General features: G+C 48.1%; 7 protein-coding genes across 7 annotated transcripts; 4 read left to right on the top strand and 3 right to left on the bottom strand.

Moving 5' to 3' along the window:
• Positions 1 to 304: 304 nt before the first annotated feature.
• F5891DRAFT_1164198 (uncharacterized protein) lies at positions 305 to 2,931 on the top strand (the record flags this gene model as incomplete). The annotated part of the gene is made up of 8 exons (XM_041365350.1): positions 305 to 343; positions 866 to 948; positions 978 to 1,129; positions 1,202 to 1,541; positions 1,601 to 1,615; positions 1,668 to 1,780; positions 1,833 to 2,614; positions 2,668 to 2,931. The coding sequence occupies 8 exons, from the start codon at positions 305 to 307 to the stop codon at positions 2,827 to 2,829; spliced, it is 1,686 nt and encodes a 561-aa protein (XP_041225895.1). The 3' UTR covers positions 2,830 to 2,931.
• A 647-nt stretch (positions 2,932 to 3,578) lies between these two features.
• F5891DRAFT_310105 (MFS general substrate transporter) lies at positions 3,579 to 5,934 on the bottom strand. Its single transcript, XM_041371298.1, has 10 exons — positions 5,629 to 5,934; positions 5,509 to 5,575; positions 5,318 to 5,451; positions 5,157 to 5,263; positions 4,605 to 5,110; positions 4,438 to 4,551; positions 4,290 to 4,381; positions 4,099 to 4,232; positions 3,918 to 4,050; positions 3,579 to 3,865 (listed from the first exon to the last, which is right to left on the bottom strand). The coding sequence occupies exons 1-10, from the start codon at positions 5,800 to 5,802 to the stop codon at positions 3,719 to 3,721; spliced, it is 1,608 nt and encodes a 535-aa protein (XP_041225894.1). The 5' UTR covers positions 5,803 to 5,934; the 3' UTR covers positions 3,579 to 3,718.
• A 2,788-nt stretch (positions 5,935 to 8,722) lies between these two features.
• Positions 8,723 to 10,301, top strand: F5891DRAFT_1033429 (fatty acid desaturase-domain-containing protein). Its single transcript, XM_041361707.1, has 5 exons — positions 8,723 to 8,872; positions 8,919 to 9,397; positions 9,456 to 9,568; positions 9,620 to 9,899; positions 9,949 to 10,301. The coding sequence occupies exons 1-5, from the start codon at positions 8,830 to 8,832 to the stop codon at positions 10,189 to 10,191; spliced, it is 1,158 nt and encodes a 385-aa protein (XP_041225893.1). The 5' UTR covers positions 8,723 to 8,829; the 3' UTR covers positions 10,192 to 10,301.
• A 1,863-nt stretch (positions 10,302 to 12,164) lies between these two features.
• Positions 12,165 to 12,836, top strand: F5891DRAFT_1033427 (uncharacterized protein). Its single transcript, XM_041361706.1, has 3 exons — positions 12,165 to 12,310; positions 12,366 to 12,594; positions 12,654 to 12,836. Exons 2-3 carry the CDS (start codon positions 12,373 to 12,375, stop codon positions 12,807 to 12,809), a joined length of 378 nt encoding a protein of 125 aa, XP_041225892.1. The 5' UTR covers positions 12,165 to 12,310; positions 12,366 to 12,372; the 3' UTR covers positions 12,810 to 12,836.
• Positions 12,837 to 13,122: 286 nt separating this feature from the next.
• On the bottom strand, positions 13,123 to 16,137 carry F5891DRAFT_1033423 (uncharacterized protein). Its single transcript, XM_041361705.1, has 9 exons — positions 15,722 to 16,137; positions 15,379 to 15,645; positions 15,287 to 15,328; positions 14,962 to 15,238; positions 14,272 to 14,908; positions 14,136 to 14,221; positions 13,518 to 14,069; positions 13,354 to 13,462; positions 13,123 to 13,302 (listed from the first exon to the last, which is right to left on the bottom strand). The coding sequence occupies exons 1-9, from the start codon at positions 16,068 to 16,070 to the stop codon at positions 13,171 to 13,173; spliced, it is 2,451 nt and encodes an 816-aa protein (XP_041225891.1). The 5' UTR covers positions 16,071 to 16,137; the 3' UTR covers positions 13,123 to 13,170.
• A 448-nt stretch (positions 16,138 to 16,585) lies between these two features.
• On the top strand, positions 16,586 to 17,372 carry F5891DRAFT_1188630 (uncharacterized protein; the record flags this gene model as incomplete). Its single annotated transcript, XM_041367027.1, has 2 exons — positions 16,586 to 17,026; positions 17,076 to 17,372. The coding sequence occupies 2 exons, from the start codon at positions 16,586 to 16,588 to the stop codon at positions 17,370 to 17,372; spliced, it is 738 nt and encodes a 245-aa protein (XP_041225890.1).
• Positions 17,373 to 17,943: 571 nt separating this feature from the next.
• F5891DRAFT_1033408 (allantoate permease) lies at positions 17,944 to 21,250 on the bottom strand. The gene is made up of 19 exons (XM_041361704.1): positions 20,625 to 21,250; positions 20,440 to 20,575; positions 20,313 to 20,389; positions 20,219 to 20,261; positions 20,100 to 20,169; positions 20,031 to 20,045; positions 19,949 to 19,980; positions 19,764 to 19,899; positions 19,697 to 19,714; positions 19,489 to 19,642; positions 19,349 to 19,434; positions 19,230 to 19,298; positions 18,982 to 19,177; positions 18,900 to 18,928; positions 18,825 to 18,843; positions 18,710 to 18,777; positions 18,599 to 18,660; positions 18,403 to 18,533; positions 17,944 to 18,340 (listed from the first exon to the last, which is right to left on the bottom strand). Exons 1-19 carry the CDS (start codon positions 21,048 to 21,050, stop codon positions 18,269 to 18,271), a joined length of 1,839 nt encoding a protein of 612 aa, XP_041225889.1. The 5' UTR covers positions 21,051 to 21,250; the 3' UTR covers positions 17,944 to 18,268.
• Positions 21,251 to 21,633: the final 383 nt, after the last annotated feature.

Raw genomic sequence — 21,633 nt, 5'->3', positions numbered from 1 at the left:
CATATACATCGTATATCAAGTGACCGTGCTCCAATCTTCTGACCTTTGTAGTGTATTCCGAGGGAGAAACTTTCAGGTGTCTTCGGCTCAGAAAGTCCGAATTCGAAGTCACCACGACCTCAGGCTTTCTGAGTCAAAGTATAGTAAGTCCTGCAACCAAGAGGAAAATGAGAATGTTGATGATAGCCACAGCCAACTGCGCCGAAATGAAAACAATATATAGCCATACCTGCTGCATGCCCCAGGTCCCTCGGTACTGAAGTCGTCACTTTGTCATCCGTTGACGCGTTGGCTTGATGCATCGATGAGCGTCCCCAATGTTGAAGAGAAGGCTGTGGCTTACGTAAACTGGAAGCTGTACGGGACTTCCTAGCCGCCGGCATCTAAGGAACATCGGATGTGTCAGGTAACTTAGGTTGTCGCCAGGTAAGCTTAAAGACCCACAATTATTCACAATTATTCATACTGGCACTGCGGGAACACTCAAAGCTTCGGTTTGCCCCATAGACGGGCTGGTCACCAGTCTAACTCAAAGCCCCTCGACTTAGACCAGGTACACCGTCTAACGGGCCTGACAACGTGGGAGCCTCAGGTGACCGTAATGATAGACCAAGTACCCCATGATTGTCGCTGCGCACAACTGGGCGAAATTCAGGAAATAACATTGCGTCCATCTTCCCCACAGCTATCGTCGATCATCTGATAACTGGAAGACAACCATGAATTATAGAAGAATGAACAATATTGAAAATTGCTATCTCAACCGCTATCGAGTTCGCCCCCATCAGTACTGGCTGCGGAAAGGGTTCCATAAAGGGAATCAGACTATAACTTTATAGATACGCTCACTGAATATATAACCAAGCTTACAAAGGCCCTTGGCGCTTCGTCGGAATGCTGTTTACAAGGAAAGCCGCAGCCGTCTGGCTTTCTCTTGCCTTTAAACGGGTTCTCACTGCACAGACACCTCTGTCAAGTCATACGCCTTCATCCTTTTACCCGGGGGTCGAAAGTGATCTTGGACAATGGAACCTTGATGAAGGACCTGTGGTGAACGCGACAGGACATCTGGTGTTTGAAACGGCCAAGTCCTTGCTTCAACACTGGCCAAATACCCGTCATCGTATCGGTATGTTTGAAACTCCAATCAGATGGGTTGCGACTCATCATTTACGTCCTGCAGGTCATACAATAGTCCCAGGAACTATTCCCGTGGGCACTCTCCTCTACCATGGAGCTATCACCGGTCCCCATTTACCGACCGCCTTGGATTGGGTGGCTGTAGAGCCAGACCACTCCACAATTTTCTGTCAAGGGCCAATCGAAACAGGGTGCTGGCACCTCACCCTTGCAGTCACTCGGCCAATGAAAGTGCTCTATTTTGACGGAAACAGCGCTGCGAAAATCCTTGAGGGCACTATGGACACCCAAGATCTACTGGCATGGTCGGAAATGAAACCCGAGTGGGTGCGGAGTGAAGAGCGGCGCATAAAGGATCTGTGTAAATGGGGTCAGAAGCATGGCGTGAACGGCTTTGTGAGGTTCGTTGGATGTTGAGATGCGTGCGCGCGAGTGCCTGATGCTGATTTGTGACTCATAGGATGGAAATGAATTTGTGCGAACCCAGACGTAGTTCCTTGGTGATTTGTTATTGACGACGGCCATAGTGAAATCATGATCTGCAACTTCACCTCTCACATGGAGGTTGTTTCATTCTCAAATCTCGAGAGCATTCGTATCGGCAGCGACCGGCCATATCTGCCAGAGGACCCCGATAGTAGTGAGTGACTGTCCATGTTTTGACGTAGGTCTCATTTATTCTCGGACATCAGTGCGTCACATTTTTGGATTAGTGCATTCTGCTTCATGGCGCGAAAATTATCCAGGAGAAACCCGGATCATGCTTGATTTTTCTGGGCTTGTCTCTTTCTACGACACCGCTCTTGTTCCCTCCTTAGTGCCACGCCGTGTGGGCTTGGACCGGTGGGATCACCGAGTGGCAGGAATATCACCGGAGGATATAGAGCGCGTCCAAGATAGGCTAGCTCAAGCGTTAGCACGTCCACCTGCGACCACTAGCGGCATTGACTGGAAAACGGTCTTGCGCGTGGTGGTCGATCGATATGCCAGCCGCCTAGAGTTTATACAGCACCTTTTGAACCTGACGTTGGACGATGGGTCAATCTTTGACCATGCACAACAAATTCAGAGACAGTTGCGCACCGTGCTTTTGCCCTACACCGTGTTTGCAGCTCTGCCTCCCAATACCTCCGTCACCGCCAACGCGACAAATTCGTGGGCCGCGCCAGTTTTTCGGGAATGTGCTACGTCGCACGCGGCCTCCATAGCGTCTCGTGGCACAACATTGACGCCTTCCGAACGTTTGCTCCTGCAGGCGGTGCGGGAAACTACGCATGAGATATGCCGCGTCGTCACGAAGATGTGGGCTTCCGGAATGAATTTTGGAGTTGACGCCTTTTATCCTCCGGAACGATGCCCTGAAGTTGATCACATACATACTCTCACGGGCGAATGGAAGGAGGATGTGACGCATTTAATCTCCTGGTTGGACTGGAGCGTGTGGGTGAAGTGCCGACCGGCATGTGGTTTCGAGGTAACAAAAAAATCAAGTTACTTGTTTGCGAAATGACTGACCTTGTCGTATAGGAGATGTGCTATTTGCCTACTTGGCCCTTTGGGTTCCCAACAGCCAGCGCACCACTTCAAGCTCAATGGGACAGTGGTTCCTTATGGCCAGGCCCAAACAAAGGGGAATGGAAGAGACCACAGCCCAAGTGCATCAGACGACGGGAGCCATATAGTTTTTAGGATACATGCATTATTGCTGAAATATACACGCTTTTTGTATATAGTTTAAGCACGCGTGACGTATGTACTTTGAAGAATGTTAAGGTTCGACTGTTTTGACGTATTGGCTCTTTGTGATCTGCTGAATCCGCCGCACTTTGGGCCGTACTTTTTTGCGCCATACGGTTGGTTTTCGGGACGTTCTCCAGAGGCCGCAACGGAAACCTTGCTTGACTAAATCGCATGAGTAGAGTCTATTTATTGGCAGTTTATCATAGTAGCCTGCTTCAAGTTCCTGTAATGTTACAAAACGCGGTGAGTCTTTCTGCAATTTTCACTGTAGGTCTGCAAATACTTGTGTATGATGGAAATAAATCAATAATAGTTGATGCGCACGTGCACCAGCCATGTCTCACTCAACAAGCAAGTACCTGCATCGAATCGCAAAGTCACCAACAGCACGATGTCTTAAATGCGAAGCCTACGACAAGTCAGTACACCACTATTAGTTTGACCAGCATACGCCATCTGACGTGAAGTGTTACGAGCAGAAGTCGCCCGCCAATGCAACATCAAATATTTTTTGAGCAACGTGAAGGAATGAGAGTAACTCTGACGTATAGCACAAGAACGAGAAGACTGGAAACGGTACTCGGAGGCATGACTCCCCCAAAGGACAAAGGGAAAGAGAAGTAATACAGTGTGGGTAGTGTCCAAAATATAGTAGGGCTCAGTCCCAACGGACAATAAACAAATAATATTTGTACAGGCTTAAATTGTTTCTTCTATACTTATGGCGAGACCTACTGATACTTATGCCGGCCATTGGATTCTGGCCTTCCTATGACCACGCTATTTACTGTCCCTCAATATTCAACCAGGGTCGATCGGACGCGCGATCATCTACACCTTACTTGGCATCCAGTGTCTGCTTCTCCCGCTCGACACTGGCCTCTCTCCACTTCCTGCCTTTGTACAACACCAGCAGAATCATGCACTCCACAACGACTATCATACCTGCCCAAATAGTATACAGACCACCATCGCCAATAGTATCCTAAACTAACCTCAGATCTGGCCTTTCGCAAACTGTTATGACCTGGACTCACTTGTAAAGGAACCGCAATCTCGGCGGCGATAAAAGCAAACAGACCACGGAAAGAACTATTCGTTGCTACTGCCATTGACGAGCGACCAGTGTTTGCATCGACAATGTATGCCAGCGTGCTCGAGTACATCCATCTATCGTGGATGAGAAGTAAATTACAATATAAAATGCAGTGAACGTACATTGATAAAAATCCGGCGAGGAACAGCATCACACACACAGCGGCAATATTGACTTGTTCTTGACACACCCAGGCGTATCCAATCACAGACAAAGGTAACCATAACATGGCAACCTTCGTGCTCTCAAGTCGCATCTGCATGAATTTGCATCAGCCACCCGCTGAGTTAGTGGCCAGTGGTTCGACGTTCACCTCTGGAAAGCTGACCCCTCCATTTGCAGCCTTCAGCCGAGCAAGTGTTCGATCGGACCAACGACCACCTAATATACTGCCGGCTATGGAGCCTGGGATAAGTAGATGCGTCAGGCAGGTGTTCCTAATTTGCATGTAATTCGCTCACCGACACCATAAACAAGCAAAACAAGGCCAGTCTTCAATGCATCATAATCATAATACATCGACAATGTTCTTGCAGATGTATATGTAATACTAAAGCTAAACGCAAATGTTAAGCCTAGCACGAGAGGGTATAAAAATATTTTTCAGCAAAAAAATGAGGGTACGTACCTGATGCTATCAATATAACCAAGTTGTTCTTGCAGCTGACAATCGAGAGGTATGCAGGGAAAGGATTGACATCAGCCATGGACAGTTTTACGTCTTTGATGGCTGATGGTATAATTGGTCGTTGGGCTTCGATATCTTTCGAAGTCGTCTTGTTTTCTCCATCCACTTTTGACTCCGAAATATTTCGCGACTCGTCCTTTGCTTCCAACGACTGCTGCTCTCCGAGTCTCGAATTCAATACGTTCTGATAAGTCACACTCCTCTCCTTCCTGAACGTGTCCTTGAACAAGAAAAGGAATGCCAAAAAAATTATGCCTCCCCAGATGACTAAGAACCAGAAAACCGCCCGCCAGCTGAAGCCCTGCGTGAGTGCACCACCAAATATTGGTCCTAACGAGGGACCGAGGAGAGGTGCAGAATAGTAGACCCCCATCATTGTACCTCGTTGATGTGGTTCGTATATATCGGCCAGAGTGGCAGCTCCAATAGCGAAAACTGCGCTTGACCTACTCAAGGTGAGCACGGACATGAGGGATTGAGGAACTGTCTTACCCTGTGGCTTGCACGATTCGCATGCCAATCAACAAACCAATAGTTCTTGACACAGCCACGATTGCAGATCCAATTATAAAAAGTGCAATGGATAGAAGGTACACAAGCTGTAGTCAGTCATATTAACGAACGACGCTCTAAAGGCAGCAATAAATACAAACCTTGCGGCCCTTTATCTCGCCAATTGCACTCCAAATGATAGGAAAATTGCCTTGGACGAGAACGAACAGAGATAAACTCAGGCTGATATCTCCGCTGCTGGCATGCAGCTGTTGCTCGATTTGAGCATTGGCAGCTGTTCCGTGGCAATTCAACCGATATTGGGCACAATAGGATCACGGACGCAACCTACGGTTTTGTATGTTCGTCGCCAAACCCGCAAACATTGAGGCTCCAGATATAATGAACAATACAGCGGTCTGTAGTTGTGTTCGATCAGTTCCTACCTGCATGTTGGGATATATGGACCCACCTTCTTCGTGTTTGACCACAATCGAGGATCATCCTCAACCACGGCATGCTCTATATCGAGCTTAATGGGTTCATTTGACAATATTGAGCTGGGGGAGTGCAGCTGGGTATCAGTATGAGACTCCACACTCGGGACCTCTATAGGTGACAAGTCCGTACTCCGGCTTTCTGACATGGGGGCAAAATGTCCGATGCACGAGTCAACAATTATATGACAGTGTATGATTTTATAGATGGTTCATGGATAACGCGAGCGCCAGAAAGCGAATATTGTTTTGCCAGTGTCGATGATAAGAGCACACTGGATGGGAGAGCTCCACCAACTATAGTGTGTCGGACAACGTGGCCGATGAGGGTGACACGGCCATAAATGCTCGACGTTATCTTCGTTTCAGATAACAGCCAACCAAGGAAGGCCCCAAGGCCAAACGACCTGCTCAAGTTCGTGAGATTTACATTTAGATTGCAATTATCCAAAGCTAGATATGTCTTGGAACGGAATTTCGGATGCCCGGTCAGTGAAAGGTGAAGTGAAGCTAATAATGACTATCCAAGTCAACAGCAATCCTCACATAAATCATGTATCAAGTGACCGTGCTCCAATCTTCTGACCTTTGTAATGTATTCCGATGGAAAAACTTTCAGGTGTCTTCGGCTCAGAAAGTCCGAATTGGGAGTCACCGTGACCTTTCTGAGTCCAAGTATAAGTCCTGCAATCAAGAGTAAAATGAGAACGTTGATGATAGCCACAGCCAACTACGCCGAAATGAAAACAATGTACTTATAGCTATACCTGCTGCATGTACCAAGTCCCTCAGTACTCAGTACTCGAGTTGTCACTTTGTCATCCGTTGACGCGTTGGACTGATACATCGATGAACGTTCATAATATTGTTGAAGAGAAGGAGAAAAGCGCTGTGGCTTACGTAAACTGGACGTTGCTGTCAGTCTGAGGCCGCAACGGAAAGCTTGCTTGATTGAATCGCACCAGTAAAGTCTATCTATCAGTTTATCATAGTAGCCTGCTTCAAGTTGCTGTAATATTGTCACAAAACACGGTAAGTCTTGTTTCTACAATTTTCACTGCCGGTCTACAAATAGTATCTATGTATGATGGAAATAAATTAATAATAGTCCATTCACTGCTATCGCTGTAGTTTCGTGTCAATGTCTAATCCAGTGTATTTTTGTCGTATTGTAAGATAGTAGGCTCGTGACCAGTCTAACATACGTCTTTGAGAGGTGGAGAATCATGATATAAGCCGAACCGGTCCCGAGCCTAGTAAGAGAGCTGATCTCGTCAACGGCCGCCTCACAAGAGTTGAAGTATGCCGTCCGCTCAGCACTTCAAAGAGAAAGTGTTTGTAAGGGGAGTAATCACGAGTATAGGAGAGAAGTAAAGTAACATTAAAAGTAGAATCTTAAAGTAGCGTCAGATTACTACTTTAAGATTCCGCTTAGGGTTAATCAGTGAAGTCCTGGAACCATGAAACGCATACATGTAGTTCACGTCCTCTGGCGTGGTTTGATCACCAATCCCTCGCATCCATGTAAACCACATACGTGTGATAAAGCGTCTCGACTGATCTTCAGAAACGATCGTCAGATGGCTGATGCACCGATAATCGTAAAGGCCACCGGGTTCGAACATGATCTAAATTGACCGCCAGTAAGGGCAACTTCTGCGCTCATACTCTTGATGTGCTCGGGTGTCGGACCATCCACAAAAGCCACGTGCTCTACCCTGGGCTCTTCCTGCACCAGCGCAGCCTTCATAAAAGATGTCGTAAGGCTAGAAAAAATCAAGGGTACAGTTAGGCCAGGGGACACGGGATAGTGAAAGACATCGTACCAGAGTCTTCGAAGCTCGTCAGTGGTAATTTTCCCTCCACATTCATTCTGCTTCTATACGATCTAAGCGTTGGTTAGCGCCTGTTTGATGTGGGCCTGCCCCATGCGCGTGACCTCTCGTCTTACGATTGTGCTGGGAGAAATTCTGTCAGATCTGATACCCAACGTAGATGTTAGGAAAATACTTTAATGTGACGACATATTTTCGCCACCTGAGCCTCGATAGCCTCATCAGCTGGGCTTTCTTGAAGTAAGTTCAAAGCACAGAGGATAAAGGCATGCGAGGATATTTGATTGCGTCTCTGTACGTAGTTTAAGGCCTCGTGATCAGGAGTTGGAGGCAACACGAGTAGTGAATAATGAATGATTTCAGGGTTGAGGAAGATGGGTCCGAGGTCATATTGGGTGCTGCAATGCTATGTTCGCCTTTGGTTGAGACATAGTGATGTCATCTGCCCCCCAACCAACATATCATGATGCAGCCGCGATCGAGCGTTCGAAATTTTGCAGGATTGACATGTTTGTACAGATTGTAACACGAACTTCAAATCGGAAAAACCATAGGTTATCATCTCTCGCGCTCCAGCACAAAAAGTAGGTTGCAAAACGCGCAATGGTGACATGCCCAGCGTCGCATATGTGTGGCCAACTATGAATAGATCTCCAGAAGCTTACGTTCACTGAGGACCGAATCGCACACCATGGAATACTGGACCGCTGGCTTCTTTGAGAATACACCTATACTAGTTCCCTGATTAGCATGGACAGGATTTCAAGCCAATCGAATCTACGGACATACTTGCAAGACACGTCTGCTTAACGAGCTCCTCGGAAGAGATTCAGGCTTAAGAAATGAAAGTGTGAGACAGCCACTCGTCTCGGAGGACCGGCACGCCCTGGATTTTTGATATCAGGCCATAACCCATTGGCCAAGAATAGTGAGCGCAGCTCTAAGCTTCCCTCGCTACCTTCAAAATGGGTAACACGCAAAGTATTATGTGAGAAGGTCCCACACAGTGCTTCTTGCGTTCGTGGTCGACATGCACAACATACTAGTCCTTGATAACGAGCCAGGGCCAATATCGATGAAAGTCGCTCGTTGTAGCACGTCCTAGATATCAGACGAGTCGGGCCAAGAGTAGTGAGTGTGGCTCTGCCAGCCTGAGGTTTGCCTCACCGTGTGAGACACAGCTGCGCAATTGCTCCCGATCATAACCGGCGGATGCCGAGCTAGCTTCATTAATCAAATTCCAAATTCGTGGTCGAAACTTCACCGTTAAATATTCGCTAGGCACTGACCGCCTTACATTACGTTCGTTCGCAGTAGACCGACGAAGCCTGGAGAGGCTCCATGGCAGCACAATCAGTTTGCAAAGGAACGGGGTCCGAGATTGGTAATTCAATTTTTAAGTCGCCCTGGACCAGCTGATTTTTGGCTAGACTTCAGTTACTTCGGTGGTGCTGAATCTTTCACGGAAGGGAAACGCTCTCTACGTCGGACAACCGTTGTTTCCCCTTCTGAACAAGATGATGGTGTATCTTACCCAGGTCCACCGCAAGACCCCACAGATTTTTTGTGGATAATGACGGAGGAACCTCACCGCTCACGACGCATGGCCATTATGAAAGCGCATCCCGAAGTTACCAAGCTCATGGGGTACGAGCCTCTCACAAAATATGTCGTACTGGCTGTCGTATCACTGCAGCTCTACCTTGCCATATATCTCCGACACACCCATCCGCTCTCTTTCCGCTTTTTGTTCCTCGCGTATGCTGTAGGCGGCACAACCAACCAGAATCTTTTCCTCGCCATTCATGAGATTACGCATAACTTAGCATTCAAGGGCATTAATGCGAACAAGGCCCTGGCCGTTTTCGCGAACTTGCCCATCGGTGTACCCTATTTCGCCGCGTTCAAGGTGTGTAACGCGCGTGTATGAGCAAACGTTGACTGACAGGCACTGCGGATGTTCCTAGAAATACCACATAGAACATCACAAACATCTTGGAGAGGATGGGATAGACACTGATCTGCCCACAAATTTTGAACTGCTTTGTCTCAATAACGTTCTTGGAAAGACATTTTTCGCGTGAGTTCGGTGTCACGTCTAAGCATGGAGCTTAACTCACACATATATTAGGACGTTCCAGATATTCTTTTACGCCCTAAGACCTGGCTTTGTCAAAATGCAGACGCCCAACCGATGGCATTTGTACAATGTGATTGTGCAGCTTCTCTTGGATTATATCCTGGTGCATACTTTCGGCATTCGCCCCCTGCTATACCTGCTCTTCTCGAGCTTCTTTGCCGGAAGTCTACATCCATGCGCAGGCCACTTCATTGCCGAACATTATGTATGGGATGGTCTCAGCCAGGAGACCTATAGCTATTATGGTCCCCTGAACATCCTGGCTTACAACGTACGTCATTTTGTACCGTTTTTTCGCCTACGTTAATTATGTTGCGCAGGTTGGCTATCACAACGAGCATCATGACTTCCCCTCTATACCGTGGACGCGTCTTCCAGCATTGCGAGCACTGGCACCAGAGTTCTATGACATTCTTCCATCACATCCCAGTTGGCCGATGGTCATCGTGAACTTTATTCGAGACAAGGAGGTCGGCATCTTCGCACGTGCCAAGAGGTTGGCCAAGAATAGCAAGCAGAAGCATGAGAGTCCAAGCTCAAGCTCAAGCAGTGATCGGGAGTGAAGTGGTCGACTAACATTTAGGTGCTTTCTTAATGGACGTTGTATATACATCGCCGTACGACAATCAATTGGCTTTGCAGAAAGGAATGAGGATCAGTATTCGCCTTCGATTTAATGGGTGTCTTTAGAGTGGCATATGTCCGGTGCTCGTCTACCAGTCTTGTCTCATTTTTGGTAGCCTGGGACCACCCCCTCGCCCTGGTGCAAGCCACCACCTGGCTCAATGATGTGGGGCAAAGGTCCTCGAAAGTGGGCTCACGATCGATCTGTCTGAGGTCCAACGTGGGCTGCAGGGCCCGTGCAAGAATGGCCTCGGTAATTTCGGGACCGCGGAACTAGGTACCCGCAGGCGCTGAGAATGCAACGATGGGATAAGTCGACAGAAGCTCTTGTGCTGCCGCACAACACCTGTGTAGAACGATAAGAGCATCACAACTGCTCCTTGGTATTGCATAGGCGTATGTCCCATCAGCTTTAGTCATAATCCTCCCGAATTTGACCCAAGCACAGTCATGTCTTCCCGCGTTTTGAGAACATACCACGCGTCTTGGTGTGGTCCAGCATGAGCGTGAGCAAACACGATCACCGCCCACCACGGCCTGCCATGTTCTCCCGCGTCGAATTTCCGTAGCTTATTGTGACATCTGTTTGCTTTCTGTGGTGTGGAGTTGTTCTTACGTGCAGGCAGATCACTTGGATTCTCGACCGAGTGTTTGGGACAGAACATTGACAGTAGTGCTAATCTCGTATTTTCACTGCTTGGAGCCACCAGTTATTATTCTTGCTTAAATGGGGTTGCTAGCCAGCTAAAGCTGCCCCGGGGGCGCCGCGTGTGATTCAGGAATCGGCATCTTCCGTGCCTTGCTATGGAATTGACGACGTCACGACTCGGACTTGCAGGAAATGACCAGTATGTACGAAGCTTAAGTCTGTGCAGACCGTGCGCCAAAGCCTGGGGACACGTCTGGGCAACGTCTGGGAGACATGTATAAAGTTCCGGGTGGTTAAAGGTCTGCCTGTTTTGCCTGTTGTCTTGCATCATCGCGACCACCCTGCCGTCTACGACTCTACGCCAGCCACCACGCATCCCGCCATTTATTTCAACCACCGCCATTCCAATCTCTTCATCCTTGTCAGCTTGCCGTCGCAGTTCTAGTTCCTCGGAGGGAGAACATGTCAACCGTAGACTGGGAGTTGCAAACAACGACATGGTGTTGACAGGCGAGTAGGAAACAGGCAAACACGGAGGAAGTAGTAGGCAGGCAAGCGTGAGAGACTCGCAGGGGTCAGAAGAGATGGAGGTCAAGATCTTGATGGCAGGCGGGTGGGAGGAGCCTAAGGTTGGGCGGGATACAATAGTAACATCGTGCGGCGGCCTTAACAGACTGCCTGGCACTTTCTGAATCCGAGCAACCCGCTGACAGGATGCGAGTCTACATTTAGTTTGCACAGACCGTACGGAGGCAGACTAAATCCCCCATTTTCTGAGATCGTCGAACTCAAGACTCCAAGTTGGAGTCCAAGGACCGTTCACTCGACGAGGGCGAGCAAGACAACGCTTACTTTCTCCTTCCTGGAAAACAAGACTTAGTCATAGTCTGATCGCCCGTATGAGCAAACGAGGGCTGTTCCGGTGACTTGACATACTAAGTACATGTGAGTATTTCTAAAGTATATTCCATGTTCAAGTTAACCGCCACTGGTTGGCTGATCTTATTGGTTATGTAGCTGCTAGCCTCTGCTTTGTGGACATTGGAAATGTACGTGAAACGGTGTGACCAAACTTTGTGGCCATCGTTCAAGTTGGCGGCCACCGGTGGGCTGGTCTGTCGGTACCGGTTGTGCAGTTGCTGGATATCTGCTTTGTGGACATCGGAAATGCATGTGAAACGGTGTGATAGAACTTTGTGGATGAGGAAGTATGGGTAATAGGTACTACGCTTTGGAAGTAATCACACTAATGTCATTCGAACAGACTCACACCACGGACCGTATGACATCAAACGCGAGATTTATGGGATCTCACCACATCCCCAATTGTCCCTGAAGCAACTTGCATATAAGAGCGACTGTCCAGCCAAAGACTCGGAGTTGCTACGCAATTGAAACAACCACACCGTGTACGTTTTCGTTGCGCAATTCCCTTGCTGCTAGGTCTAACAGTGAACGCGCCAGTGCAACCATGGTCCGTTTTGTACTGGCCGTTTCCTTGCTCTTTGCGCTCGGCACGGGAGTTAGTGCAGAATGCGTTGCCTGTCCTAATTGCGATTACGAGCGGATCAGTATCGAGCAAGGAGATGCATGCATCAACTTCTGGACATGCTCAGGCGATACTATCACATGCACTTACCCTTCTGTTGCAAATCCGGGAACGTGGAATAACTGCTCATATAGTGCATCGACCGTAAGTAACTATCTTTCGCAGCAGTGCATGCACACTCACCGATCTTTCGGAAATGCTAGGGTTGGGCGCTTGCAGACGGCCCTAGCGAGATCTGCTTCTCGGGAGCGGGAGCCAATGCGAAATGTGAAGCACCGAATAACCCTTACAACAATGCTATCCCAGGCTGCACCGCTTCATATGGGCTTATCAATGGAACCAATGGTCAGTTGTTGTAAGGATCGAGGAGTTAAAGAGCCTGGTGCAGCACGAGCAACCTCAACCGTGGAGTGCACAAACTGATTTTTGATTGATTGTTTATTGTCCGTTGAGGCGGGGCCCAGGCTATATTAAACAATACCTACACTACGTACCGTATCTATTGATTCCTGTTTTGTACGTGGTCGCGTGATTGCTTTAATGGTTCAAACAAGAGTGCGAGAACGGAGACACCAACTGAAGGCGAATGGTGAGGAATGATAGATCAGCGAGTGAGCTTCGCTATCGTTCCTGAACACTATATGTAGCTTCTTTAAGGCCATCACATCAAGATCAAGCTTAAGGAGTGTGATCAGATTCAAAGTACCAAATATCCAGATATCATACAGGTGCAATCTCATTCGGGGTTGTATGGTTATCATCATACCAATGTCTCTTACCTGTCAACTTCCGATAATGACGCAAGAGTACTACGACATCCGAAGTCAACAAAAAGTTATTGATGCTGAGAACCTATCAACCACCGTCAGAATATGCAACAATTTCACACATATCCGCACGTACGAGAAGCCACGTCCTCAAAGCGGCGACTCCAGCAGCCCGATCTATCATCTTCCAATTATCATTGATGAACGTCTCCGTTCCTTTAAAAAATTCCGCGACAAATTTGTTCCTGACACCCCGTTGGCATATGCATATGTCAGATCTTTGCGGTGAGTTGAACGTACCGATTTAGAAATATCCAGCGGAACCAGAGCGCCTGCATGACCTTGTCTTCATCTCTCACGTTGTCGATCTCGAAGATATCTTCTTCTCTATCGAGGATGACCCATGCGAGGACACCAAACTCATCCAGTGGTAGTGTGTTTAGAAGATCGTATAGTCGAGGACCGCCCACGCGGCATGAATAGATGCCGTCAGACTCGAGTAGGTAAGGATACTGCGCTGCAGGCCCTAGGGGATCAGATTGGGGTGGGGGTGTTGGCCTTCCAGAAATATGAGTGGAAGATGCACGAGACAGCGTGCGAGACGTTACAGAAGTACTGCGTGTAGTCGACAATGCGAGTGAACCGGTACGAAGTATCGGGTTATGCCACTTTGGTTTGATGTCGAGTTTATCTGCGTCAAGAAAGGGTTGAGATGCCACAGAGGTATTTCGTGATGGAGACAGTGTGGTCGCTGGAGTGTATTCGCCATCGTGAAAATTGGATGAAAAGTCGGTTATCTCTGTCGAAGCAGTCCTTGTCGAAGTTGTCGTCATCGCACGTTCATGGGGCAATCTGTGAAGCAGCCATTATCGCTGATGTTCAAGGAGTGGACATAAAATGCTACGGGAAAAAACTTACAGTGGAACATGCCTACTGGCAGGCAACGCAACTGGTAATGCAACATGTCTTGTGAGTGGAAGTTCTACCCACAGCGTATAGTTATCCTGCACAAGTTTGCTGAGCTTTCGATCTTCCGCTGTTGCATATAACCTACCATATCCCACAGGAAACCCACTCCTAAATGGTCCCGCTGGAGATGAGCGTGGAGGATTTCCTGCGCGGGAAATACTCCGTGAAGTTCGCAAAGTGGACATTTCCAATTTGTCATTGTTGTCCGAGTCTCCTGTCGTTTTAGAGATCTATCCTCGGCGATTTGCGCTGGGCACTTGTATATGACCGTAACAGGTTTAGAAGGTGGAATACTGGGAGATGGATCGATTCCAAGGGACTTGCATCGATTGAGAAATCCTTTGCGGAGGTTTCGTAGCATGAAGGGAAGACGGCGTAATTTTGCTAGCCGGATGGTCGTCAGTGAAATGTTTTCCAAAGCCTCGATTAGAGTATCTGAAGGAATATCCGCAGGTGTTTCATCTCTTTCTGTAACGTCAGATTCTGAGGATGATTCGGTTTTCTCGCGAGCAATGTTGTGAGGGAGGATACCAAGGTCCACATATTCCAGTTCCTCGCTATCTTCGCCCGCATGAGCGGGTATCGTAGATTCGTCATTGTCGGATGATTCGCTGCTATGGGAATTCGTGGGGGTGATGGAACGCTGTATCTCGGGTGGAACCTTGGTTGATTTGCGTCCAAATTGAAGCTTTCTAGCTGCTTTCACCTGAACACCCATCTCTCTACATAAACACTGTCAGGCAGTACTTGACGGTTACCATCAGTCAAAACTCACCTGACATTCTCGACAGGATTGCCTGAAGATTTACCCCTGCTCAATTTGGACAACTTTAAACCGACATCGACATAGTTTGCACTCCCGCTGCTATGTTCACTTGAGCTGTCAGCAAGATGGCCCTGGCTGACATCCCTATTTGCACTGGACATACGAGGTACGCGCGAAGATGTCCTGCTGTCTATGCCTTCAAACTTTCGCGCGTATTTTCCAGAAAATGACTCCGCATGTATGTGAAGGCGCATTTGCTGCGATTTAGTGGCACGGCGCTGGTCAACTAAGGAACATTGAGCACGGTGCTGATGATATAATTTGATACGCTTACGTGGATTGTTAATTGTCTGTCTACCAAGGCCCCTGCGTGAGACTAGTCGACATGAGGCGTAAGGTTGTTGAGGATGTGCTTATTGTACGTACCATCTGCCGACGACTTCAAGTTCCTTGCTGCATCAGGTCTGGAAGATCTCTCGGGAAAGAAGGAAGTTGATTGAGACGGAAGCTCCTCTCTTCTCTCTGAGGCAGCAGATGAACCAAGACCTGGAGCGAACCGTCCAGATTTCTGCCCAACCCTATTACGAGCGACAGGACGCCGCTCCACGGGTAGTGGAAAATCTTCAATATTGAAAGTAACTTTCTTTGGAACCCTGGCAGCAACATCATTTGGCTGCAGAGATTCGTGAATAGCTACGATACGAGTAGCATTTGATGAAAGCGATAATGTCATTCATTCATTCATCGTCGGCTAGTTTGAGTCGCTTACCAGGTCGTGATAGATTTGTACTGATTTGTCTCGCGTTCGAATCTTGGTTTCTGGTATGAGCATCCATCCTTGCGTCAGCAGTTGCAGGTTGGACTATTGCTCCGAGACGATCGCCTAGCCTGACATCATTGGTGGCAGTTTTTGCAGCAACAACCCTTGTAGGATTATCGAGCCTTGGATTAGTTGCGGGGGGCCCTGCTGCGATGCGACCGCCCGGCCTGAAGCTGACAGATTTTGTAGCAACGCTGGTACTTGGTCTTGTAGCATTATCAAGTCTCGGATCAGTGACTTTCCGAGCACTCTTGACGATGCGAGGGGGAGGAGGTACTCGATCGCGTGGATCTGACATACTACCATGGACAACAATCCAGCTAATGGTATACTTATCGGTACTATCATATCGTCGCTGTTGCCATGTCACATGTTTATCTTTGTGAGTAAGTGTGACGACGAGTGGCTTCGATAGCACGTGAGTGTGACAATTCGTGTTCTCGCCATGGCCGGCCTTGGCACCAACTTGTCAGTACTGGTGGCAGATGGCGGCATAAGGATTGTCTCAGTAAGTTCTCTTGCGATAGATTGCCTTGGAAAATTACATTCAAATTTGTTTCCGCGGACACAGATATAATTACATAATCAAGTCTATAAGAAGAATTTCCAACCGAGTCGGATGTCCTCGATCTGAGACATCCGCTTAGGGGTAACCAATTCATTCAACGTCAACTGAATTGCCTTCGGGCTCCACCAGAGTTTAGGATGACGTCCTCAAACTCATCGCTGGAATGTATAAAAGGACCACAGATTTTCCCAATTTCCTCAATCAACTCAACTCATCAACTCACTCTCAATTCTAATCAATTCACCATGTTCTCCAAATTCATTAGTGTCGCATTCATCCTCGCTGCAACTTTGGCACCTTCCAGCGCCGTGGTCTTCCCTCGTGACCCTCAGGCTGGTACTCTAACTCCCACTATCACGCCCACCACTATGTCCACGCCCACCACTACGTCGTTGTCTTCCACCACACCCACCACATCCTCCAAGCCTGTCACGCCTACCACCTCCACTACACCTACTTCCACACCTACCACTTCTATCACACCTCCGCCCTCTACCACGTCTTCGCATCCCACTACCATTGTTACGCCTCCCGCTACCATTCCGTCCTCTATCCCGATCACGCCTACTACCTCGTCAACGCCCACGACGTCTGTGAACCCTGCTGCTCAGCCCAGCAAGGCGTCCTCTCCATCCGTGCTGTCAGTGACGTGTAATGGCATCCAGCCATGGCAGGTTAATCTTGCAGTAAGTTGTGTATACGTCTCAGTTTTCCCTTCGCTCACATCTGGCTTAGTATAGCGCAGGCGCTCAGGTTATCTTCAACAACCAGCTGTGGACCGCCAATCAGTGGAGTTATAACAACAACCCTCAGTCTGCCGCCGCCGCGTGGACTCTGAACGGGTTCTGCACCCAACCGATTAGCAACAAAGTCGATTGCACCGGAATTCCTGGTTGGGTCAAGTCCACCGCCTACAATGGGGGTTCCAAAGTAACCTTCAATGGTCAACTCTGGATTGCCACGCAGTGGACCGAGAGTAACAGCCCTGGCGATGCTTCCGGAACTTGGAAGGATTTGGGTGTTTGTAACTAATTTAATGATTTGGACTTTTTAGATGCGTAGTAGTTCGCATCATGGACAGTTATTTATTAGCATTATCTTGCTATGGACATTATTATGGACTTCATTAGATCTTTTGTTTTCTTCATCAATCAATGTTTGATTTTCATGGCTATCCTATGGGCTTTTTTGCGTTAGTGAATTCATAACATCTTTCTTTCGTTCTCAATATCCTTAGTCTTACCGAACAATGACCACGTCCTTACCATCGTCTCTCTTTCGTCGTTCCTGCTTGCAGCAAAATCCCCAAACGACAGTTGTGGCGGGTTTGTTGCACCCCTTAGTGTCAGTGCCTTGGTCATTCTGGCGTCATCTCTTAGTCGACTGGTCGACCGATCAGTGACACTCATTGAATACATTCAATCGAATTGATCGGACTATACTGTACACTCAGCATGACACAGCGGCTCTAGGCCCCTCCAGGATAAGCCCCCTCTGTTTTCAGGTTAGTACGAGTACGACCACTGGCACGTATCTTCGAGTGCATATGGTGGGATGAGCCGACCTCACCTCATCCCATCATATGCACTCGAAGTTCATTGCTGTCGCACTCGTCTCCGCTTGTGTCCTTGTTCCTACTGCGCAGTCACTGTCCCCGGAGACAGCGACAGGCGACGCAAGACCGCCCCCTCTGTCTCGGATCTTGACACATGCCGCGTTTTCTCCTTTAGCGATCGGTATTGTTTTATACCCCGATTTGAATCCGAGCTTTTCAGCTGGGAATACCGAGCTTGTCGAATACGACTGTTTTCCGGTGGATACTCGAGCTCAAGTGTCGAGGATATCGCGCTCCTCTTAACTCGTGTTCTCAATGCAAGATTCACAAGTCGAACGCAGAATTGATTAAAGCTGCACAATTGAACGTATCTTCAATGCGCAAAACGGAAATCAAGTCTTCTGTTCCCAACATCCTTGGTTGTGCTCAGATAGTGTGCACGTTCCTGTCATTCAAAGTCTTTAGTGCCAGAGCCCCTGCTCTTCAGAAAGTCCACAATGAACTCACCTCTGTCGTCATCGCATCCCAAATCTTAGCTCGTTGTCGGTTACGCCAGATGTAGTATGCCTTTGTACCTGGGTACAGAAAACAGATGTTGATGCAGCAAATGATGATGAGGATCTCGTTGCCGTGTCGATCTGCGTGAGAGGACGAGTATGACGATTATGATGTTGCCTGGAAAAGGAAACGAGGAGCGACATACATCTGGGAGCATCGCTGGCTACGTAGATCTGCGCGGATATGATTCCACTCGCTTGCACGAACCTAGCAGAAAGTGAGTATACCTCCAGTTTTAAAATGGGGGAATCCACACATGTTGTATAACGACGCGTTGACTGTTCGACTCGCCACTGCCCCTGCGTTACGAGAGCACCACCCCACCTGAACAAGATATAAGTATTTCGCTCGAGGATCGTTTTAGGTAGTACCTGGATTGGATGGGTATATCTGATAACACAAGGATGTCAAGAATGATTCACTAATGCTGACAAGTTCGGACTGACGGATATGACAACAGACCAGTCACCACAGCCTGAACAGTTGAGTAAACGGCGTATGATGCGCTACGCGAAATGTGTCACTCACAAAAAATACCCAAGGGTTGGGGCTGCTAGGTAATGCATAAAGTGCAACGAGAAAAGGCAACGTCCAGAGGTCTTCCATCATCGATACAATAGAACGCTCGTTGACGAACTCTGAGACAAGCGTGATCACAAACATGGTGATAATTCCGAAAGCCTGAGAGGGTATCGTAAGGAGGTTGGTGTTAAATGTATTGAATCTGTGTTCCTGGCCTTGAGTGTGTCAAACGAAGGAATACTCGTGATACCTACCCGATGTCCCTAAGTAGTAAGGTGAGATATGTCGAGGGGGGAGTGTTCGGGATGCCAAACATGAGGCCGCTACGTTTCATAAGTGTCTAACTCTTACAAAGATAAGGGGAACGGCGTACAGGATGTAAATTGGCCAAAGGTCATAGTCACACATTGCTGTCCACAGGCGACGCAATGTAAGGCCTTCGCGATTGTGCATGTCACCCTGAGGGAGCAAGTCAGTCACAGGGTCTAACGAGACTGGGACATAACTACTTACCTTAGTGGGATCATCCCGAAGCACTCGGTTGACCATAATGATTTCTTCTCTTTCCGTGAACCAACCGTTTGGCCGGAACCATGTCTTGGTCTGCGTTGGCGACGCAGGCATGCGGAAAAAAGATAAAATTCCTATAAGGAGAGTCAGGGTTCCCCTGTGAGAGGGTCGAGTTGGCGCGTCTTATGTCATTGGAAAGAAATGGGCGTACTCAATCATGAACAGCCATCTTGGATGAAGTCAGGTTTTTGCGAAATGAGAATCAAACGTTTACTAACCGCCATCCAGCAGCGCCAGCCACACCATCCATATGAAGTGTGCCATAGGCTATAAAACTAGCGGTGATGGCGCAAAGGTTCATGGTCATCCAGAACAGTGCGAGGCGGACGGGTAGCTCCGTCTTCGTGTAAAAATCTGTCCGAAAGGTCAGCAATATAAGACGAGGTAGAAGGAAGTAACATACAAGATAGATATAATATCAGGTCAGGGATATAGCTGTGGAATATAAACGAAGTATACTCGAGCGCACGCAGAATTGGACGTACCCGCCTTGCAAAACGCTGAATTGACTAGTCAGTAAAAGAAGCTTTGGGATAGTAATTACATGATATTACCCAAGAAGCGCTCGGCAGACCAAGAAGGAGGCCCTACCTGTCAACCAGAATTGTGACAGAGACACGAAACCTATGGCCTATCGATAAGAACGGTTTGATACAGTTGCTCTGTTACATACTCCAAAGGCACATCTGCGTTGGTATCCAGCGATCTGGTCCAATCTTCCATACGACCATAAGTCACACGAAACCATTTACAGTGAACGCACGTACTCGCTTCGAGACAAGCTGTGACGGTAGTTCTGCGCATAAAAATGCCAACTTGAATACAGTATTTCCGAGGTTGAAGTCTGGATGACCAAGTTAGGATATTATTCAGATGGCAATCAAAAAAACTTGCCGTCTGTAGTCAATTCAAGATCTTGCAAAAAAGAGCCCGAGTTTGCCTGATTGATGTTGCTCCTGTCCAAGTTCAAGGCGGCAAATCCTATAGCTGCTGTAATCATAATCTTCCAATCCAACTTGCGGACCAGGGCCTTCCTCCCACTTAACATGAGTTAAATCACGATAAGTATAAAAACTTACCTTTTCCTCGCTGTATGTCCAACGAGCGGTTGGATCGAATCTGTGGATATTCTCGTAATCCTTCTTGGGCCAATAGTGCGGGGCAAGGTCAGGGTCATCAAAAACAGAGCGTTTAGTCGCAGTTGCATCAGGGTCAGGGTGGACAATCTGCTTTCGACGAAAGATGGCCGTTGTCCACGAGAATTGTTCCTCTGCCTCATCCACCAGGTCATCAGTGGGTAAAGACGAACTTCTTTTCTCAACGGAAGACAGTAGAGAGACGGACCGACGAAGGCCGTCCGTCATCGGGGTTTGCTGCTCCGGGGTAGTACTCACAGAGTTCGTCATCTCGATGAGGAAAAGGAACGAGTATAGAGGAAGAAGAATCGCAATAAAAGTACTCAGGACAGGCACGGCTGAGCCACCAACTATCTCCACTCGCATCATGTAACGCGGAATTGTGCGAGGGACATTACATTCCTGATCAATCCTGTTCTAACAATAGGCAGAACTTCTATGTGGTGGACCTGCGAATTTGTTATCGGTTGGAACGGAAATGCAGCGCATCCGCGGAGCGCTCGCCACATATTGGAATCGGTACTCGCAGAAACAGCATGTTTATCCTACTGTACTCAACGAGCTGCTTGTCGTTTACGTTCAGTGGATCCCCACGTCCTAACGTGGCTGCACACCGACAGGGATGTGACTAAAGATGTCATGATGCATATGGTGTGCGACATAAAGTGGCAGAGGTAAGTTGAACTATGTGCTCACCGGACATCACGCATCATCACGCATGAATTGTGATATCTGACGCAACCATCTAGCGGCGATTGTAGCCCGGTCGCCATAAAGTCGCAGTGACTGTAATGATAAGGACTCTTATAGGCTATTAGTATTAGTTAGCCATAGGTTAAGTTAGTACTTACGGTGGGAAACAGCGAGTGTTGTTGGTTGGCGGTAACTAGACTGCATTACAGAGCTGGCAGCTTGAATTAGACTGATCAGGAAACAGCAAGTCCTGGCCTTG

Source organism: Suillus fuscotomentosus (genome assembly GCF_016647785.1).
Source record: "Suillus fuscotomentosus strain FC203 chromosome Unknown F5891scaffold_27, whole genome shotgun sequence".
Lineage (NCBI taxonomy): Eukaryota > Fungi > Basidiomycota > Agaricomycetes > Boletales > Suillaceae > Suillus > Suillus fuscotomentosus.
This window is presented reverse-complemented; position numbering and strand designations above follow the sequence as displayed.

Excerpts from the sequence above, each read along its gene's own strand:
- F5891DRAFT_1033423 (XM_041361705.1), bottom strand. The coding sequence starts at position 16,070 with ATGTCAGATCCACGCGATCGAGTACCTCCTCCCCCTCGCATCGTCAAG. Across the intron at positions 15,646-15,721 it reads TACAAATCTATCACGACCTG|CTATTCACGAATCTCTGCAG; the intron begins GTAAGCGACTCA and ends CTCGTATCGTAG. Across the intron at positions 14,909-14,961 it reads AATCCTGTCGAGAATGTCAG|AGAGATGGGTGTTCAGGTGA; the intron begins GTGAGTTTTGAC and ends GTGTTTATGTAG.
- F5891DRAFT_310105 (XM_041371298.1), bottom strand. The coding sequence starts at position 5,802 with ATGTCAGAAAGCCGGAGTACGGACTTGTCACCTATAGAGGTCCCGAGT. Across the intron at positions 4,382-4,437 it reads TTTGCTTGTTTATGGTGTCG|GCTCCATAGCCGGCAGTATA; the intron begins GTGAGCGAATTA and ends TACTTATCCCAG. Across the intron at positions 4,233-4,289 it reads GAGGGGTCAGCTTTCCAGAG|ATGCGACTTGAGAGCACGAA; the intron begins GTGAACGTCGAA and ends AAATTCATGCAG.
- F5891DRAFT_1033427 (XM_041361706.1), top strand. The coding sequence starts at position 12,373 with ATGGTCCGTTTTGTACTGGCCGTTTCCTTGCTCTTTGCGCTCGGCACG. Across the intron at positions 12,595-12,653 it reads GCTCATATAGTGCATCGACC|GGTTGGGCGCTTGCAGACGG; the intron begins GTAAGTAACTAT and ends CGGAAATGCTAG.
- F5891DRAFT_1033408 (XM_041361704.1), bottom strand. The coding sequence starts at position 21,050 with ATGATGCGAGTGGAGATAGTTGGTGGCTCAGCCGTGCCTGTCCTGAGT. Across the intron at positions 20,390-20,439 it reads TCTTGAATTGACTACAGACG|ACTTCAACCTCGGAAATACT; the intron begins GCAAGTTTTTTT and ends TTGGTCATCCAG. Across the intron at positions 20,170-20,218 it reads AACGCAGATGTGCCTTTGGA|GTTTCGTGTCTCTGTCACAA; the intron begins GTATGTAACAGA and ends GATAGGCCATAG.
- F5891DRAFT_1033429 (XM_041361707.1), top strand. The coding sequence starts at position 8,830 with ATGGCAGCACAATCAGTTTGCAAAGGAACGGGGTCCGAGATTG. Across the intron at positions 8,873-8,918 it reads AGGAACGGGGTCCGAGATTG|ACTTCAGTTACTTCGGTGGT; the intron begins GTAATTCAATTT and ends ATTTTTGGCTAG. Across the intron at positions 9,398-9,455 it reads CCTATTTCGCCGCGTTCAAG|AAATACCACATAGAACATCA; the intron begins GTGTGTAACGCG and ends GGATGTTCCTAG.